The following is a 20,010-nucleotide window of genomic DNA, read 5'->3' on the forward strand; positions in this document are numbered from 1 at the left end:
CATTAACTGATTTTTCTTTCTTTCTTCTTTTTTTACATTAACTGATAGTTCACTTTTGGAAGGCAATCTGGAATTTTTTTTTTTTGCTTTTTGGGTCACACCCAGCAATGCTCAAGGGTTACTCCTGGCTCTGCACTCAGGAATTACTCCTGGCAGTGCTTGGGGAACCTATGGGATGCTGGGAATCAACCCCGGGTCGGCTGCGTGCAAGGCAAATGCCCTACCTGCTGTGCTATCGCTCCAGCCCCGCAATCTGGAAATTTTTAATCAGATATTATCATCTTATATAAGAATGTATCCTTTGATGCAGCAATTCTGCTTTTCAGAATTTCACCTACAGAAAGAATCATACACATGCAGAGATGAGCATACAAAATGTGAGCTGAAACAGCAAACTTGGGCCAGTGGTAAGACACGCCTCACATGTTTGGGACCCTGAGTTCAATCCCCCAAACTGACCCCTGAAAACAGTCAACACTGGAAACCCTCTAAATGATCTAAGGGAAGATTATATAATTTATGGAAAATTTATGCCATGAACTATTACTGTAAAATTAGTGAATAAAGAAGGAAATCTGCGGGGCTGTAATGATAGCACAGCGGGTAGGGCGTTTGCCTTGCACACGGCTGACCCGGGTTCAATTCCCAGCATCCCATATGGTCCCCCAGCACCACCAGGAGTAATTCCTGAGTGCATGAGCCAGGAATGGCCCCTGTGCATCACTGGGTGTGACCCGAAAAGCAAAAAAAAAAAAAAAAAACAGAAGGAAATCTAGGGCTGGAGCGACAGCACAGCGGGTAGGGCGTTCACCTTGCACGCTGCCAACCTGGGTTCGATTCCCAGAATCCCATATGGTCCCCCAAGCACCACCAGGGGTGATTCCTGAGTGCAAAGCCAGGAGTAATCTCTGTGCATCTCTGAGTGTGACCCAAAAAAGAAAAAAAAAAAAAGAAGAAGGAAATCTATACAAAAATTCGAAAAGACCTCCAAAGCAGATTATTTGATGAAAATAATTCCATAACAGTGCAGTATATATGCTTGAAAGTTGTACGTATGTTTGTTTGGGGCGGGATGCCAGTTTTCTCGGCAGTGCAGGGCCCAATCAACATCATATTCTCAACGCCCTGGCACTGAAGGCCCAGTTGGCCTGGAATCACTGGTGGGGTCCCAAGAGGTCTTCAGCACCTCTTTTTTGCTTTTTGGGTCACACCTGGCGAGGCACAGTGGTTTACTCCTGGCTCATGCACTCAGGAATTACTCCTGGCGGTGCTCAGGGTACCATATGGGATGCTGGGAATTGAACCCGGGTCAGCTTCGTGCAAGGCAAACGCCCTCCCCACTGTGCTATCACTCCAGCCCCCTCCTCACCTCCTCAGCATCTCTTGAGAGGCTCCCAAAAATAAAATAGATAGTATGGGCTATTACAGAAAGCTGAAAGCTGGACGCCGGAGAAACTGTGCCAGAGAGATTGTACAGGGGGTAAGACACTTGCCTAGCACGCAGCTGATCTTAGTTTGATCTCGTGTACCACATATGCTCCCTGGAGCACGACCAGGAGTGGTCCCTGAGCAGAGAGCTAAGAGTAGCCCCTGAGCACTTCCAATTATGGCTCAACTATCCTCTCTTCCCATCCCCCACAAACAAAGGACAAAAACAAAACTAAGAGCTGAGTCTGGGAGGGGCTGGAGAGATAGTACAGCAGGTAAGATGCTTCCCTTGCATATGGTCAACTTGGGTTTGATCCCTGCATCCCATATGGTACTCGGTATACTACCAGGGGTGATTCCTGAGCAGAGCCAGGAAGTAAGTACTGAGCAGAGCTGGGTATGGCCTCACCCAATTTTTTAAAATAAAATAAAAATAATAAAGGAGACAGAGAGAGGGCCCAGGGGATAGCTCTGCGGCATAGGAGATCTGCTTTGCAAGAAAAGATCACAGGTCCACTTCTTAGCACAGGTTCACGTGTAATTCTGGCATCACTGCTCTTAGAGCGTGGCAGCTCTTCCCTCCATGACCCCTGGCACTGCAATCCATTTCTGGTCACACCACAGCCAGCCAGCCGTGTGGTCACACCACAACAGAGAGGCACCACCCAGTGGGCACCGCTGCAAGATGTGTCAGCACCACCGCCAGGAAGTGAACCTCTGGGAAGTACCGGTGTGCCCACCACAGCTGAAGGACTCTGACCCTCTGAGATCACCTTAACCAAGTGTGTGCAAGCTCTGATGAGCAACACAACAACCAAAAAACCCATGACATCACCATAGTAAGGCAATTGTGGGCCTCTGGTCATTGCTGTAAAAACCACCACCACAAACAATAGCAATGAAAGGGAAGTAGTTCAAACCTAATGGGGCTGGAGAGATAGTCCCACAGGTATGGAATTTGCCTTGCACCAGCCGACCCGGGTTTGAGCCTTCCTACCGCATATGGTCCCTGGGAACACATATGCTGGGAATGATTCTGAGTTAGGAGTAAGCCCTGAACACAACCAAAATTGAAAAACCCAAAGCCCTGATTAACTTTGTTCCAGGCTGGAGAGAGAGAGTACAGTGGGTAGCGGCTGACCTGGGTTCGATCCCTGGCACCCCAATATAATCCGAACCTCATCTGGTCCCTTAAGTACAGCCAGGAGTGATCCAGGAGTGGAGAGCTGTGAGTAGGCTCTGAGCATCAAAGGGTATGGCACCCACAAAAAACAAAACCTCAACACGATAATCGGAGAGAATGATCAATTAAGCTTAGCTCACTGTTTAAATACACTTTAGTCTGAGAGAGAGAACAGATGTCAAGGTTGGATGTCCTTGGGGCTGGAGCAATAGCACAGCGGCCCAGATGGTCCCCCGAGCACTGCCAGGGGTGATTCCTGAGTGCATGAGCCAGGAGGAACCCCTGTGCATCGCTGGGTGTGACCCAAAAAGCAAAAAAAACAAAAACAAAAACAAAAACTAAAGGTGCTTGCCTTGTATTTAGCCAGCCCGGTTTCATCCCTGGCACCAAATGATCTCCTGAGCACTGACAGTTGGGACTACCTGTTGGAACTATCACTCCTGGTATGGTTTGGGGACCACACGCAGTGCTGGGGAGCAAACCTGGCCAGGTCACATGCAAGGCAAGTGCCCTACCTGCTCGGGCCTTGGAGCTAAATTTTTTTTGGGGGTCACACCCGGTGGTGCTCAGGGGTTACTCCTGGCTCATGCACTCAGGAATCACTCCTGGCGGTGCTCAGGGGACCATATGGGATGCTGGGAATCGAACCCAGGTCGGCCACGTGCAAGGCAAACGCCCTACCCACTGAGCTATTGCTCCAGCCCCAGAGCTAAAATTTTGAATGATTTTTATCACAAGCATTATTTTTATAACTTGGAAAAATAAATAAATAACTTCCATTCCACTAAGGGTTTAATCTACGGAGCACATCATTGGGAGTACTCCCTGAGCCCTCTTCGATATGACCTCAAAACCAAAATAAATAAATAAATAAATAAATGCATGAGTATATATTAGTATGTTTCTAGGAAACTGTAAATTTAGAAATATAGATTTCAAAACTTAGGGATTTTTTTCAGATTGACAGAAATTTTCATTAAAGTCATATGTATATTATCATTGTTTTTGTGATTCTGTGGAATTAGCAGAAATTACTATGAGAATCACTTGCAGAATACATGAAGACTCCAAATACACGATTTCAAAAAAAAAAAAATACACCATTTCAAAGGGCCTGAAGTTGGGGCTGGAGCAATAGCACAGTGGGTAGGGCGTTTGCCTTGCACAAGGCCGACCCAGGTTCGATTCCAAGCATCCCATATGGTCCCCTGAGCACTGCCAGGGGTAATTCCTGAGTTCAGAGCCAGGAGTAACCCTTGTGCATTGCTGGGTGTGATCCAAAAAACAAAAAACAAAACAAAACAAAATAATAAAGCACAATAGATTTATGGGATTTTTTTTGGGGGGGGGGGCCACACCTGGCGATGCTCAGGGCTGCTCCTGGCTCTGCACTCAGGAACCACTCCTGGTGGTGCTGGAAAGACCATATGAGGTGTCGGGGTTCAAACTCAGATCAGCCTTACCCGCTGGGCCATCTCTCCAGCCCCAACAGCAGAATCGAGTTTAAAAGACCCTCCACACAGGGCCTGGGGCGATGGCTCAAAGGGCTCCGGCACAGGCTTTGCACAGAGAGGCCCTGGGTTCAACCCCGACACTGCGAGATCTCCCTGAGACTTGCTCAGAGAAGCCACTGAACACTGAGCCGGAAATAGCACCCCCCAGCACGACTGGGTGCAAGGGGGACTGAGTGTGGCTTCCTCCCCACTAAAAGAAAACTCCCTACTGCAACATTCTCTTTGGTTTTGTTTTGTTGGGGGCGGGGCGGCACACCTGCCAGTGCGCAGGGCTTGTTCTGACTCTGTGCTCAAGAATTGCTCCTGGCAGGGCTCGGGGACCCATATGTGGTGTTGGGGATTGATCCGGGTCAGGTGCATTCACGGGCAGCACCTCGTCTGCTGTTCTAGTGCTTTGACTCCGTGATACAGCATTCTCTTTTCAATTTTTGTTTTATTTTAAGGTGGGGGCGCATAGCAGGAGATGCTTGGGGCTTACTCTGGCTCTGTATTCAGGGATCACTTCTCGTGGTACTCGAGGAACATATGGGACTTTGAGACTCGAACCCGGGTTGACCACGTGCAGGGCAAGTACCCTACCCTCCGAACTATGGCTCTGGCCCTGACACAGCATTCTAGATCCCAGTAATCTGAACGCTGTTCAACCCAGTCCATCCTTCTGCCCTTCTTCATCTTCTGCTCAGAGCCAGCCAACGAAGGACACACTCTGCCTGAGGTGCCACCGCATTGGTGACTGCTTTCACCCCACGCGTTTTCCTGCAGGATGCCTCTCACCTACTTAGCAGACTCCCGTGCCATTATCTCCAGCAAGATCTTAGAGCTGGACTCTGAACCCAACGGGATCAACACCAAGATGCTTCCGGTGCAACTGCCCCGCACAGATTTCTTTATCTATCAACCGCCACACCTCAATGCAAATGTGCTCTCTCTCTCTCCTCTCTCTCTCCCTCCCTCTCTCTCTCTCTCTCTCTCTCTCTCCCCCCCCCCCCCCTCTCTCTCTCTCTCTCTCTGTCTCTGTCTCTGTCTCTGTCTCTCTCTCTGTTTATTGGGCCACCCTGGTCATATGTAGGGGCTATTCCCAACTTGGTGCTCAGGAGTAACTCCTAGTGATGCTGGGGACTGAACCTGGGTCAGCCACATACAAGACAAGTGTCTTAGCCCCTGTCCTATCACTCCATCCCTCTAACATAAGGTTGGGAAAACAAGAATATTTTTAGATTTCCAGGGAAGAGTACTATCTTTTTTTTCTCTTTTTGGGTCACACCCGGTGATGCACAGGGGTTACTCCTGGCTCTACACTCAGGAATTAGCCCTGGCAGTGCTCAGGGGACCCTATGGGAAGCTGGGAATTGAGCCCAGGTCGACCGCGTGCAAGGCAAACGCCCTCCCCGCTGTGCTATCGCTCCAGTCCCAGTGCTATCCTTCTTGACCCTTCTGGGTTTAGATGATGATCCTAGCTGCTTCTCCCAAAATATTCTTCCGTTCTGACAATCCAATTTGGTACCTACCCATCTGTGCCTCTTTTTCTCCCCAATGTTTTTTCCCCAATCATACTAGAGACCCTTTTTCTTTCCTATCCAATGCCCCCACCCGCACGGGAAACAATCTCTAACCACTCACCTCCTCCCCATCTTAGGCAACGGGCCAGATCATTTCCGGTACCCAGGGGCAGCACAGCAACAGGAGGCAAAACAGGCAAGTTGGCTTTGTCTGGGGACGCAGGTGAGAAGACAGAGAGTCAGTCTGGAGAGCCAGTGTCCCAACACCCTGCCCTGGGGCCTCTCCCTTACTGACCAACGGTTTCTAGAATCCAGCCCACCGTGCCATCTCCACCACACACCAAAATTCGGCAATTAGGAACATCTCTGAAGAATCTGAGCCTGAGGTAGAAGGTGAGAGAGAAAATGGAGGAGGACAGGCTCGGAGAGATAGTACAGTGGGGCAGGCACTTGCCTTGCATGAAGCTGACCTGGGTTCAAGCCCCCGTACCACACATACCAAACCACATCAGGAGGGATCCCTGAGCACAAAGTCAGGAGGAAATCCCGAGCACCACAGGGTGTGATTCAAAAAGCCAAAATCCAAACCACAGGGGCTGAAAAAATAGTATAGCGGGTAGGATGCTTGCCTTGCACGTGGCTGACCTAGGTTTGATCCCCAGCATCCCATATGGTTCCCTGAGCCCACTGGGAGTGATCCCTGAGTAAGCTCTGGTCTGATTGTCTTATGGCCCCAAAACAAAACTAAAAAAAAAAAAAAATGAAGAAGGACAATAATCTTGAGGCCATCAGATTTCTAGGCTTTTTTTTTTTCTTTTTGGGTCACATCCGGTGATGCACAAGGGTTACTCCTGGCTTTGCACTCAGGAGAAGCTGCATCTTTTTTTTTTTTTTCTTTTTGGGTCACACCCAGCAATGCACAGGGGTTACTCCTGGCTCTGCACTCAGGAATTACTCCTGGTGGTGCTCAGGGGACCCTATGGGATGCTGGGAATCGAACCCGGGTCGGCCGAGTGCAAGGCAAACGCCCTACCCGCCGTGCTATCGCTCCAGCCCCCAGAGAAGCTGCATCTTGAATACTGGTCGTTTGAACCCCGACCCCCCGGCTTCCGATACGGGTGTCCTCCTGCCCTCTCCTAAGCAGGCCCAGGTGAATGGTGGCGGGGAGCCTCGGCCTACACTCACCCTGGCTCGGGACCTTCCTTCAGGAGGTTGAAGACCTGTCGAGGATTTAGCAGATACTGGAATTTCCACAGCACCCTGGGGAGGGAAGAAAGACGGGTCACGGCAGGGGATGACACGCAGCTAGCAAGCCCGTCGCCGTCTCGTCTCGGAAAAGCCAGTAAATCTTTTCTCACCTCTCTCCCTGCTTCCCACCACTCTTGGGGTTGACAAAGACCAGAAGCGGGTGTGTGTTTGAGACAGGGTTAATCTGGATCAGGGGAAGAAAACCAGGGCTCAGGAAAGCAACGTTTTTGTCTAGTTAAGGGAGAAGCTGGTGGGGCTGGAGTGATAGCACAGTGGGTAGGGCATCTGCCTTGCACGCAGCTGACCTGGGTTCGATTCCCAGCATCCCATAGGGTCCCCTGAGCACCACCAGGAGTAATTCCTGAGTGCAGAGCACTGCCAGGAGTAATTCCTGAGTGCAGAGCCAGGAGTAAGCCCTGTGCATCGCCGGGTGTGACCCAAAAAGCAAAAAAAAAAAAAAAAAAAGAGAGAGAGAGAAGCTGGCTGTCCCCAGGGATGCTCACCTCTCTCTCCTAACCAGTGAGGCTCTTTTGAGGGCGGTACCATCCCTGGCTCTCCCATTTCATTCCCTCCCGGGGGGGCTCCAGTGAAAAGAAACCAGCCCCGCCCCCCATAAAGCTCAAGTCTCTGAGTCTCGTACCCGGAGAGCTTCAAAGGTGCTCAAACTTAAATCTTCATTGGCCTTCAGGTCTGTCTTTAAATTGGTGTTGCTCTTACGCTCTGTTCCAGACACCTAGAAGGGGAGAGAGGGCAACTGGAGGGGGTGCGGGATTCCCTACCCAGGGGCATCTGACGTAACCGTCTGGCATGGCGGGTGGGTGTCTGTCCAGGAAGCACCCAAGTCGCTGCCCCGGGCTCTCACCAGCACACTGGGGTAGATGGACGACGGAGGCAGGATGTGATCACGGAGCAGGCCGCAGTCGCACTCTTGGCCCATGGCTGGCAGGCAGTCATCGTGAATCTGAAAGGCAAGGTGGGCACGGAGAGATCATGGAGGGAGTCCTGTCGCTTGGCAACGTGGATTCCTTGGGAGCAGGGACCCTGTGGCCGAAAGGGAGGGAACCCCAGAATCTAACGGAGGGAAAGGCAGTTTGTCTAGGAACACAGGAGGTACAGTTCCCCAACCAACCTCTAGGTGGCACCACACACAATGCAGCCCGGCTAGACCGTGGTATATCCGGATCTTCTTCTGGCAGCGGTCACACTTGCCGGACTCACAGCCTCCGCGCACCCACACGTGTGATTGCACCTTGGGGAGCAAGGCAAGCTCTTGTCTGAGGGGCTCTGATCAGGGCCCGCCGGGAAGGCTAAGGGCCGCGCGTGGGAGGAGAGAGCGGGGCCACGGGGCTACTCACACCAATGTCCTTCCTAGACTTGGCGTAGGTGCTGACTTCGCAGGGCCGGGCCTTCATGGCGCAGTGGCCGTGGACGACGTACTTACAGACTGGGCAAGGGGAAGAAGGTCAGAGCCTTAGTTGCAACCCTGCCACCTATTTCCTCCTCACCTGGCACCGAAACAAGACAGAACCCTTTGCTGAGAGGGTGTGGGAAAGAATTAAAAGTGTGTGTGTGTAGGGGGCTGGAGCGATAGCACAGAGGGGAGGGTGTTTGCCTTGCACGCGGCCGACCCGGGTTCGATTCCCAGCATCCCATATGGTCCCCTGAGCACCACCAGGGGTAAATCCTGACTGCATGAGTCAGGAATAACCCCTGTGCATTGCCAGGTGTGACCCAAAAAGCAAAAAATAAATAAATAAATAAATAAAGGGGGGGCTCGCCTTCAAGCCCCAGATCTTTTCCTCATTCTTTTTTTTTTTTTTTTTTTGGTTTTTGGGTCACACCCAGCGATGCACAAGAGTTACTCCTGGCTCAATTACTCAGGAATCACTCCTGGCGGTGCTTAGGGGACCATATGGGACGCTGGGAATCGAACCCGGGTTGGGCCGCTTGCAAGGCAAACGCCCTACCCACTGTGCTATTGCTCCAGCCCTCTTTTCCTCATTCTTTCCACTAAAAGAACAATTGCTGCTGCCCACCTACCTCTGTGCCATCTGAATGCCAGGAACCGAGAAAAGGAGGCCCAGAGAGAACAAGAATAATAGCTAACTTTTATTTGAAGGGAGAATTTGTGTCTACACTGTGTTTGTAAAGCGCCTTTCTTGCGTGGTTATTTAACTCTTCTACACAATCAGTTCATGTTCAGTTGACGAGATGAAGGCTTAAGGATGTTATGGTTTGGGGCCAGAGAAATAGTACAGAGGCTAGGGCTCTTGCCTTGCCTGCTGCCAGCCTGGGTTTGATCCCTGTCATCCCATATGGGCCCTGGAGCTCCACTAGAAGTGATCCCTAAGCACAGAGCCAGAAGTAAGTCCTGAACGCTGCCAGGTATGGCCCCCAAACAAAACAAAACAGTTAGAGTTAGAGTTGAAGTAGTTCTATGGGCTGGAGTGTATGTTTTGCATGCTGCAGCCCTGGGGTCAATCCCCAGCACCTCACTGTCTCCAGAGCACAGCCAGGAGTAAGCTCTGAGCATGGAGACGGGAGAAGCCTCTGATCACTCACTGCCAGGGGTGGACCCCAAACAAAACAAAACAAAAAAGTTATGTATTGGTGCAGGAGCAAGAGTATAGTGGGTAGGGTGCTTGCCTTACACGTGGCTGACCAGGATTCAATCCCCGACATCCCATGCACCCTTCTACACCACCAGGAGTAATTCCTGAGTGCAAAGCCAAGAGTAACTCCTGAGCATTGCCGGGTGTGATCCAAAAATAAAAATCAGGGGCTGGAGCGATAGCACAGCGGGTAGGGCGTTTGCCTTGCATGCGGCTAACCCAGGTTCAATTCCCAGCATCCCACTTGGTCCCCTGAGCACCACCAGGGGGTGATTCCTGAGTGCACAGCCAGGAGGAACCCCTGTGCATCACCAGGTGTCACCCAAAAAGCAATAAATAAATAAATAAATAAATAAAAAGGAAAAAGCAAAAAGTTCTGTGGTTTTCTTAGAGTCATAGAGCTTATCAGTGGCAAAGTCCAGGGCTCACATCCAGGTCTCTGAGGTCACTTAGGTCCCTCTAAGTTCAGAGACTCCTAACTGGACGGACCAACCCTTGGCTCCCACACACCCAGACCCCATCACTCACGGTTACAGCTCAGCCCCTGCTTGCCGAGACCGATGCTCGACTCGCACAGGTTGCAGTAGACGGGTCGGGGGAACCTTCTGGATCTCCACATGTGCTGGCCATTGTCTTTCAGGGTCTAGAAGAACACAGCAGATGAATACAGCAGGCGTCTCAGCACTTCGAGAGTCACAACCAGGGCAGCCGACTTTGTCATCCTCAAGACTCTCCGACTCACCATCTCCAGACCCAGCAGTACCAGCAGGGGCACTGTGGTGGCACCAGCCCGGAGCCACTCAGACAGGGAGACAGAACCACTGCCATCATAGTCAATCTCTTTCATCATCTCCTGGAGGATCTGAGCAGAGGATGGGGGTGAAAGAGGTGACTTCTAGTCTGGGGGTCCTTGGGGTCTGGGACCTCTCCAGAGCCCAGGAGGACACCCTGTCCAGCCATCTGAGCCCACGAGAACCAGGGTGCCCGTCAGAAATGGGGTAAGTCCCACATGGGAGCGACCAGGGGAAAGGGATGAGGAAGGAAGAACTGCCTCACCGGCCGCAGCTCAGACACATCCCAGTCCATGTACTCAGCCACTCGCATCATCTGTACAATGATCTTTTCCACCTCCTGGGGACCAACAGGGTAAGAGCCACCACCATATCCTACCTCATGACCTCATCCAAACTCTTCTCCAGAAATTAGGGTTCCCAGGTTCCACCCCCAGACCCACTGCTCACTCTCGGGTGCCTCTACCAAGTAAATGATTGTCTCTGTGTGTTTCTCTGTTTGCAAAGGCCCTCCTGCCCCCCCCCCCAACCCCAATTCGTGTCTCCAGCCTCCTCTTTCAGGGGCCAAGAGCTTGAGGCCTACTCCCAGGTTGAGTCCTAGAGGACTCGACTTTTCCCTCTGCGTCTTAGGACCCTGGAAGAGTTGGCTTTTTTTGGGGGGGGTCACACCTGGCAATGCACAGGGGCCACTCCTGGCTCTGCACTCAGGAATTACCCCTGGCGGTGCTCAGGGGACCATATGGGATGCTGGGAATCGAACCCAGGTCAGCCGCGTGCAAGGCAAACGCCCTACCCGCTGTGCTATCACTCCAGCCCCATCCCTGGAAGAGTTGGGACAGGAGGGCAGAGACACATGGGCACGTGCTCCCTTGCCCAGCACCCCGGTACCCCAACTCACCGAACTGTCCAGGATCCCATTCCTGTCGGTGTCGTACAGCTTGAAGGTAACTGTGGGGCATTTTAGAGGGGTCAGAATCCTTTTGTAACGGATACCTCCCCCAAATTCATAATAGAATATCAGGGTAGCAAAGAGATCGGGAGACACTGTTTGTCCGAAGAGCCCAGAATGTGGGGATGGGGCCAAGATCTTTCTCAGTCCCAACAAAAGGGGGGCGAACAGGTTAGGTGAACCTCACAGGGAAAATAGTACACTCCCCCCCCTCCAAGAACACTGCAGGCCACCGAAAGACATGAAAATAGAGGGGACAACCTGTATGACATTAGATATTAGGAAGCAGAAGTACAGAGGAAATGAGTCCAGGCTCAGGTCCCACTTCTGGCTAGCCCTACCAGCCTGTAGGATCCTGAAAAAATGAAGGTTGGAAGTCTACGAACACCCCCCCCCAACCCCTCCCTTCACCTTTCCATGACTCCCCAGTCCAGAAGGCAACTCACATTCTAATTTGTCCTCTGGCCGACCTCCTTCCAGAAGGGAGAAGTAGCAGGAGACGTCACTGAGGCATACCACATCTGGTTATAAAAAAGACAAAAGAAGGCCCGAAAAAAATCATACAACAGGTAAGGCACTTGCCTTGCATGTGGTCGACCCACGTTCTATCTCTGGTCCTCTGAGCATTGCCATGGGTGTATCCCTGAGCACAGAGCCAGGATAAGCCCTGAACACATTCAGGTGTGACCCCAAAAACAAAATAAAACAAAGGACAGCCGAGGGACCAGAAAGACGACTCCAAGAGCTGGCATGCAGGGTCTGTGGCCAGTTCAATCCCCAACATCACATGCTCTATTGTTTTTGCTATATTTTTGGCTCCAAAATATAGCTAGCAGATCTGAGATGGGGCCACACTCTACTCTGACTCCTTTCCTTTGTTCCAATCTTCCCTTTAACTCTCTTCCCTCCAGTTTTCTTTTCTTTTCTTTTCTTTTCTTTTTTTTTCTATTTGGATCACACCTGGTGATGCACAGGGGTTACTTCTGGCTCTGCACTCAGGAATTACTCCTGGCAGTGCAACAAGGGACCATATGGGATGCTGGGAATTGAACCCGGGTCGTTCGCGTGCAAGGCAAACGCCCTACCCGCTGTGCTATTGCTCAGCCACTTCCCTCCAGTTTCTAACCAGACTGCCTGCTCTTCTCCCTTACCCCCATTTCTCTTCCCCTCAGCCTGTGCTTCAATTCAACTCTTATCCCCCAAATCACACTAATTTGATCATTCACCGGAGCCCAGCCCAGTCCCCATCTTCTAGGACCATACCTTTCTCCAAACTTTCTTCTTCGGGTTGGTAAGTCCGGAAGGACTGAAACAGTCCCAGGCTTAGGTAATGAGGAACATTATCCGTCTCCAGATAGATTTTCAGGAATTCCTGGAATCCCTTATACTGAATAGCCTGTGATGAGAGCACACATTACTCCGAGGTGCTGGGGTAATGAAGAACCACGAGTAGTGGGGGCAGAGACATTAAGCGCTGGGCTCAGAAGCATCCAAGGCATCAGTGTGGCTTCCTGGAGCCACATCCTGAGTTAACAGAGTCTCTAGCTTTGTCCAAAAGCAATAGTTGCAATTACAAAGGATTTCAGTGAGTTGATGGGAATACATACTAAGGGGTAAGCCCAGAAAAACCTCTGGAAATCGGGAGCAGAAAATCCCAACGGAGAAGCAAAACCAAAAAAAAATGGGAGGGGTTACTTCAGGAGGGGGGTTACCCGTTGCCACTCACATCTCCTTGGAGATAATGCGCCAATTTTCCACCTTCCTCAAAGAGCTTTAGGACATCGCTGACTTTTTGGGTGGAGTCTAGGGTATGAAGGAGAGAAGAACATGAATCAGATTCTTCCCCTTCCTGTTGCAGAGTCTCATCCAGACCTCCAACGGGGAAAATATAAAAAGGTTCAAGTGAGATAAAGAAGAAATTCCAACCCACCTCATGTGCTGGGGGAGAAGGCAGCTGGAACAGAGAAGGGATCACTAAGTCAATGATGGTTGGAGGGATCATTTAGGATGGGAGATGTGTGCTTAAAGTAGATAAAGGACCAAATGTGATAGCCTCTCAGTATCTGTATTGCAAACCATAACGCCAAAAATAGAGAGAGAGAGTATGGGGGAAACTGTTTGCCATAGAGGCAGGGGGAGGGCTGGGAAGGCTGAGGGGATACTGGGGACACTGGTGGTTGAAAATATGCACTGGTGGAGGGCTGGGTATTTGATCATTGTATGACTGAGACTTAAACATGGAAGCTTTGTAACTGTATCTCATGGTGATTCAACAAAAAGAAGAAGAAAAAGAAGAAGGAGGAGGAGGAGGGAGAGGAGGAGGAGGAAGAGGAGGAGGAGGAGGAGAAGAAGAAGAAGAAGAAGAAGAAGAAGAAGAAGAAGAAGAAGAAGAAGAAGAAGAAGAAGGAGGAGGAGGAGGAGGAGGAGGAGGAGAGGAGAAGAAGAAGGAGGAGGAGGAGGAGAAGTAGAAGAAGGAGAAGGAGAAGGAGAAGAAGAAGAAGAAGAAGAAGAAGAAGAAGAAGAAGAAGAAGAAGAAGAAGAAGAAGAAGGAGAAGGAGAAGGAGAAGGAGAAGAAGAAGAAATTTCAATAAGAAACAAGAAATAACAGAAAGAAACAAGAAAGAACAATACTTCAGATCTTCCCAAGTGGCATGCCCCAACGGCCTCTCTTCTCTGAGTTAAACCAAGAGCCAGAGACGGTGGGGAGAGAGGTGAGACCCCGAGGTGTCTTGCCCAGCCCCTCTCCTCCCTTCCTGGACACTTGGAGATCTCAGGAGCCGACTGGGCAAAGCCGGGCTGAGGTGGGGGGTGACGGGCAGCGGGGGATCAGGAGGAGAGATTGTCTGGGGTGAGGGCTGCGGAACTGGGGCGCTGAGCGGAGAGACTCACATTCCATATATTCCTGCAGCTGAGCAAAATCACTGGGGCTTATGAGGCCCCTCTCCTTGGCCATCTTAGCTTTCCTCTCAAGGATTTTCACAAAGGTCACTAGGTAGAACTTCTGGCGCTTGGGTCTCCTCTTAAAATAGTTGGTCTGGAGGAAGAGACGAGAAGGACGCGTGGAGGGAAGAGGCCACGGCTGTAGCCCTTCTGTTTCTGCTTGGTTCCCTCTCCAGTCCGCCTATGATTTATTTCTGCTCCTTTCTGGTCCCCGAGGGGTAGCCCCTGACCCGCGCCCCCCACCCCTGCAGGCTCCTCCTTGGCTCCTGTTCCTCTCCCCTAGGTCTTTACCGCTTCCTGACAGCCTCTGTCCTCTCTGAGTCACCTCTGACTCTCTCTCCTCCGTGTCTGGAGCCTTCCCCGTCTTGGTTCATCTCTGACCGGGCCGCCACCCCCCACCCCTTCCGCTGCCCACGTCTAGCTGGGAGTGGGAGTGTCTGTCGCGGGCCTCTAGCCTTCCTCCCGCCTCCCCGCGCTCCGCTCCCCTCCAGGGGCTGCTCCCTGCCTTGGTGCTACGGCTGCCCCAGGGACACGAGCCCATCTCGCTCCGCCTCCAGCCACCGTGGGGCTCTGCCACCCACTCGCTGCCTAAGCCACCCACGCCCGCAACGACCTCTGACGCCCCCCGCGCGCGCCCGCGCGCACCGCACGCAACCAGCGCGGGCTGCCCGGGCCGCCACGCCTGCCTTCTGGGAAGGTCCACCCCAAAGTCCACTTGGGGAAGGACCAGGCGGCCCAGGGGTGGGGGGAGATGTGAAAGCGGGCTCCGAGGGTCCGCTTGGCTTCCCAGTGGGAAGAGGCGTTTGCACTGAGAGCTCACTGCAGCGTCTTCCTTCCACCCCGTCTGGGCGGCTGCGTTCAGGAAGCCTCAGCCTTTTTTGGGGGGCTCTGCTCGGGGGGCCACACCCCGCGATGTTCTGGGCTTAGTCCTGGCTCTGGGCTCAGGGATCACTCCTGGCGGTGCTCAGGGTACTGTATGGGATGCGGAGGATGAAACCTGGGTGGGATGCACACAAGGCAAGTGCCCCGAGCCTCAGCTATTGGTTCTGGGATGAGGAGCCCTCGGTGGGCGCATGCTAGGACCTCAGGCCAGGCCCCAGTCCCAAGCGCTGGAGGCAGCCTGGCTTTGAGAAGTCAAACACCATCAGCTGCAACCTCTCACAGGAACGGGATGGTGCAGCGAGGTTTGTGAGTCAAACTAAATTACCATCAGTCCATCAATCCATCTGGGTTCCGTTCTTCGCTCTGAAAGCATGTGACCTGTGTCATTTGTGTGATTTGGATAAATGACATAAATGACATCTGTGCAGGAGGGAGAATGATACCTACAGGAAAATAACCTCACTTCATGAAGTACCTAGCATTCTACCTGGCATATAAAGCTCCCGAGATTATTCCTGAAGGACTGTATCTCATGGCCATTCAAGGAAAATTTAAAAAATTTAAAAAAAGAAAAAAAAGAGATTATTACTGTAGGGGGCGGGAAAGAAGTACAGTGGGTAAAACATTTGCCTTGCTCAAGGCAGACTGGTGTTTGATCCCAGGACCCCACGGTCTCCTGAGCACTCCCAGGAGCGATCCCTGAACACAGAGACAGTAGTAAGCCCTGAGTACGGCTGGGTGTGACTCCAAAATAACAAAAAACAACAAAAATTATTATTATTATATAACAAGTCTAACCAAAGGCTTTAAGATAAGTAATTAATGGGTACTGCCTTTCTATCAATGAGGAAATGGAAGTGGAAGAGACTGGGATTTTCCAAGGCAGCTAATAAGAGGTGCCAAACCTCTAATAAGAAGTGCAGGCAAAGTGCCTGCTACAGAGGCATGGGGTGGGATGGGGTGGGGGTGGCGGGAGAGATATTGGGGACATTAATGGTGGAAAATGCGCAGCGGTGGATGGATGGGTGCTCGATCGTTGTATGACTGAAAATCATGAAAGTTTGTAACTATCTCATTGTGATTCAATAACAATAATAATAAGATGTCCCTCTTTGAGAGCCCAGCAAGCTACCGAGAGTATCTCGCCCACATGGTAGAGCCTGGCAAACTACTTGTGGCGTATCCGATATGCCAAAACACAGTAACAAAGTCTCACATGGAGATGTTACTGGTACCTGCTCGAGCAAATCGATGAGCAATGGGATGACAGTGACAGTGACAGTGAATAATGAGATGTTAAAAAAAAAAGAAGTGCAGGCAGGGCCCTGCCTGTACCCTTCTCACACTGCCTGCCAATGTCAAGGCCCTCGTGTCCCTTCACGCATTCCACGTTCTTCCCTGTTCAGGGCCACAAGACTCAGTGTTCTTTCCGCCTTGACCAGCGTTCCTGCTCCCCACTCAGCGCTGATTTCTGGCCCAAATGGAAATGTCAGCTCCTGCGGGAGGCCTTCCCGGATCACTCCATCCTAAACTAGCCCCCACTCCTTCTTCACAGAACCCTCCTTTGTTTCCTCCTAGAACTTGCCACAAGTGGTAATTATTATTGTTTCATTATTTAAAATTTTTTTTTTTAATTTTTGGGGACCACACATGTTAGTGCTTGGGATTTAGTCCTGGCTCTGTGTGGAGGAATCACTCCTGGAAGGACTCAGGGAACCAAGTGTGGGACTAGGGATTGAACCCAGGTCAACCACCTGCAAGAGGAATAATGCTAAAGAGTACGTGCTGAGGTATGCGGTTCAAATCTTGAACCTTCTGCCTCTCTGCTGACAACTAATCTAAAAGTTGTTGAATTAGGGGGTTGGAGCCATAGCACAGCGGGTAGGGTGTTTGCCTTGCACGCGACCAACCCGGGTTCGATTCCCAGCATCCCATATGGTCTCCTGAGCATGGCCAGGGGTGATTCCTGAGTGTAGAGCCAGGAGTAACCCTGTGCATCATGGGGTGTGACCAAAAAAGCAAAAAAACAAGGAGCAGCAAGTAACCCCTGAGCAATGCTGGGTGTGATCCAAAAAGCAAAAAAAAAAAAATTTGTTTTGGGGTGTGTGTGGGGGGGGGAGGCGTGCTACACCTGGTGATGCTCGGGGTTAGCTCTTGGCTCTACACTCAGCGATCATCACTCCTGGAGGGGCTTGGGGAATCATACCGGGTGTGGAGAATTGAACTGTGTCAACTGCATGCAAAGCAAGCACCTTGTCCACTGATGAATATTGCTCCAACTGTTATTATTTTCCCTATCTTTCTTTTCAAATGTTTGTTTGTTTTTGGGCCACAGTTGGCGGTGTTCAGGGATTATTCCTGGCTCAGGATCATTCCTGGTGGGCTCTGCAGAACCGTATGGGGTCTCGGGGATTGAGTTGGGTCAGCTATGTGCAAGAAGCACCCTCCCTGCTGTGCTATCTCTCCAGGTCCTATTGCTTTATTTTTTTCGAAGCTTTATTGAACAAGGTGGAACGCCTAATGAATTTTTGTCATTCTTGTATGGGGGCCATGCTAATCTTCTCTGTAACATTCCAACTTTAGCTTATGTGCTGCTGAAGCAAGCGCACAAGTGGAAATTATTTCACTGACTTTTCGCTCCTTGGTTTTCTAGTTGTCTTTCCAACAAAATGTTAGGCTCAAGCAGGAAGTTAGTCTTGTTCACCACTGTATTCCTGTCACTGTCACTGACATCCTGTTGCTTATTGATTTGCTCGAGCGGGCACCAGTAACGTCTCCATTGTGAGACTTGTTGTTACTGTTTTTGCCATATCAAATACACCACGGGTAGCTTGCCAGGCTCTGCCGTGCGGGCCAGATACTCTGGGTAGCTTGCTGGGCTCTCCGAGAGGGGTGGAGGAACTGAACCCGGATTGGCTGAGTGCAAGGCAGACGCCCTACCCGCTGTGCTATCTATCGCTCCAGCCCACTGTATTCCTAATACCTAAAATAGTGACCTGCACACAACAGATGTTCCCAAAGGGCTGTAAAAATGACTGTATAAAGTCAAAGGGTTATATTTTGCTGTTAGTCCAAATATGGTTAATCGAATACTGTACGTTCATCCTGACAGGGAGATACATGACACTTTGGAACACAATAAGTAGGTGCTAAATGAGTATTTACTCAACAGAGGAAAAATGCTAAAGAGCATGTGCTGAGGTATGCTATTCAAATCTTGAACCTTCTGCTCTCTGCTGACAACTAATCTAAAAGTTGTTGAGTTAGGGGGCTGGAGCAATAGCACAACGGGTAGGGCGCTTGCCTTGCACTCGGTTGACCTGGGTTCGATTCCCAGCATCCCATATGGTCCCCTGAGCATGGCCAGGGGTGATTCCTGAGTGCAGAGCCAGGAGTAACCCTTGTGCATCGCCGGGTGTGACCCAAAAAGCAAAAAAAAAAAAAAAAAAAAAAAGTTGTTGAGTTAGGCTTAAGGAGGCAGCAAGAATCTACAAGAATTTCGATTCTGATGGCACAAGTTTTCTGTAGCCTCCCTCTGCCCTTGGAGCAGCGTTGCTACCCGCCTCTAGGTAGTCCTCTAGGTAGTCTATCTTCTATGACAGAGCACTCAGGCAACAATGAGAAAGTGGCTCTGGGGCACTGACATTTAGGAGAAAGGACTCTCCCCATCTAACCCTTTCCAACGACTATTATCCAACTTCAGCTGCTGACAGATCTAATTAATATATAATAGACCTATGGGTAATGAGGCCTCTATGGCTTAATTAGCCTCTCTGAGTACCTCTGGGGATTCTTAGATGGCTCCAAAGTTCTAGGAAATGGAATCTGATAGAGAAAGTGACAGGAAGAGAACAAACAAGGGACAATGGACAGGAAAGACAGTAGGACACTCTCCTCATTCCTTTTTCACAAGGAGACTTTCTGCTCCGTCAGATCTTAAACACAGCATACAGCAGAGGTTAAGAAAATGAACATTAGGGTTTAGAACGATAGTGCAGCAGGTAGGACATTTGATGTGACCAACCTGGGCTCGATCCCTGGCATCACATATGGTCCCACGAGCATTGCTAAGAGTGGTCCCTAAGTATTGAGCCAGGAGTAACCCCTGAACACTGCCGGATGTGGCCCCCAAATCGAGGTGGGGGACATTGGACATGTTTGGACACAATCCACTTTGTAAGTGCCTGGATTCCAACTCGGGGTGTATAATTCCTTTTAGTTAATGGGGTTCCCTTCTTTCTCTTTTTCTTTTCTCCTTTCTCTCTTAAATCCTAAGTAAAATCATTTTACTTCACTAAAACCAGAGAAAAGGAAGGGGAGATTGCTCAATGGGTTGAGTGCATACTTTGCATGTAGAAGGCCTGTGTTCTATTCCCAGCATATGGTCCACTGAGCACCACCAGGTGAAGCCCCCTTTTCCCCCCCAAAGAAAGAACTAAAGAAAAAAGAGCAAATAAACATTTAAATTAGGTTGGTATGAATTAGAAATTTTGCTCTAGCGTTTGTTATTTTATCTCCCCAGGCCTGTTTCCTAGTCAGTAAAATGATTACTGAGAAAAGTCAGTAAAGGGGCTGGAGCGACAGCACAGAGGGTAGGGCATTTGCCTTGCACGCGGCCGACCCGGGTTCGATTCCCATCATCCCATAGGGTCCCTTGAGCACCACCAGGAGTAATTCCTGAGTGCATGAGCCAGGAGGAACCCCTGTGCCTCGCCGGGTGGGACCCCAAAAAGCAAAAGAAAAAAAGAAAAGTCAGTAAAATATGGGGATGAAATGCCAGTCAGGCAATATCCTTAGCAAGCTGCAGGGCACAGGGGAAGACTCACCCATGAGCCACTGTTATTGCTGTTATGATCAGACCTAGAGAAGCACTTGTGGAGATCAGAAAAATGATGCCTTTGCCCCCAGAAGGGATATTTTCTAGGGACCTCCACGCTGCCTCCCACCCCCACCTCCCCCCCACC

The 20,010-nt window shown here is 50.6% G+C and overlaps 1 protein-coding gene and 1 non-coding gene across 4 annotated transcripts in view; both read right to left on the reverse strand.

Annotated features, from left to right (window-relative positions):
* Positions 1–20,010, reverse strand: part of DGKA (diacylglycerol kinase alpha) — a 33,529-nt gene that overhangs the window by 10,321 nt on the left and 3,198 nt on the right. For 2 of the 3 annotated variants that reach the window (XM_055126391.1, XM_055126392.1), the window contains exons 2-17: positions 14,114–14,258; positions 12,951–13,027; positions 12,488–12,620; positions 11,671–11,745; positions 11,174–11,223; positions 10,541–10,615; positions 10,227–10,346; positions 10,013–10,127; positions 8,228–8,316; positions 8,002–8,121; positions 7,735–7,833; positions 7,513–7,605; positions 6,983–7,056; positions 6,810–6,884; positions 5,920–6,005; positions 5,746–5,835 (exon numbers count right to left, since the gene is read on the reverse strand). In XM_055126391.1, coding sequence (XP_054982366.1) covers positions 5,746–5,835; positions 5,920–6,005; positions 6,810–6,884; positions 6,983–7,056; positions 7,513–7,605; positions 7,735–7,833; positions 8,002–8,121; positions 8,228–8,316; positions 10,013–10,127; positions 10,227–10,346; positions 10,541–10,615; positions 11,174–11,223; positions 11,671–11,745; positions 12,488–12,620; positions 12,951–13,027; positions 14,114–14,177 — 1,435 coding nt within the window. In that variant the 5' untranslated portion in view covers positions 14,178–14,258. The remainder of the gene's footprint in view (positions 1–5,745; positions 5,836–5,919; positions 6,006–6,809; positions 6,885–6,982; positions 7,057–7,512; positions 7,606–7,734; positions 7,834–8,001; positions 8,122–8,227; positions 8,317–10,012; positions 10,128–10,226; positions 10,347–10,540; positions 10,616–11,173; positions 11,224–11,670; positions 11,746–12,487; positions 12,621–12,950; positions 13,028–14,113; positions 14,259–20,010) is intronic. The other variant, XM_055126393.1, reaches the window with a different exon arrangement.
* Positions 17,549–17,653, reverse strand: LOC129402870 (U6 spliceosomal RNA). The gene has a single exon (XR_008628904.1). It is a non-coding gene; the product is annotated as a U6 spliceosomal RNA (small nuclear RNA).

The sequence above is a fragment of the Sorex araneus genome, chromosome 2, assembly GCF_027595985.1.
Source record: "Sorex araneus isolate mSorAra2 chromosome 2, mSorAra2.pri, whole genome shotgun sequence".
NCBI lineage: Eukaryota > Metazoa > Chordata > Mammalia > Eulipotyphla > Soricidae > Sorex > Sorex araneus.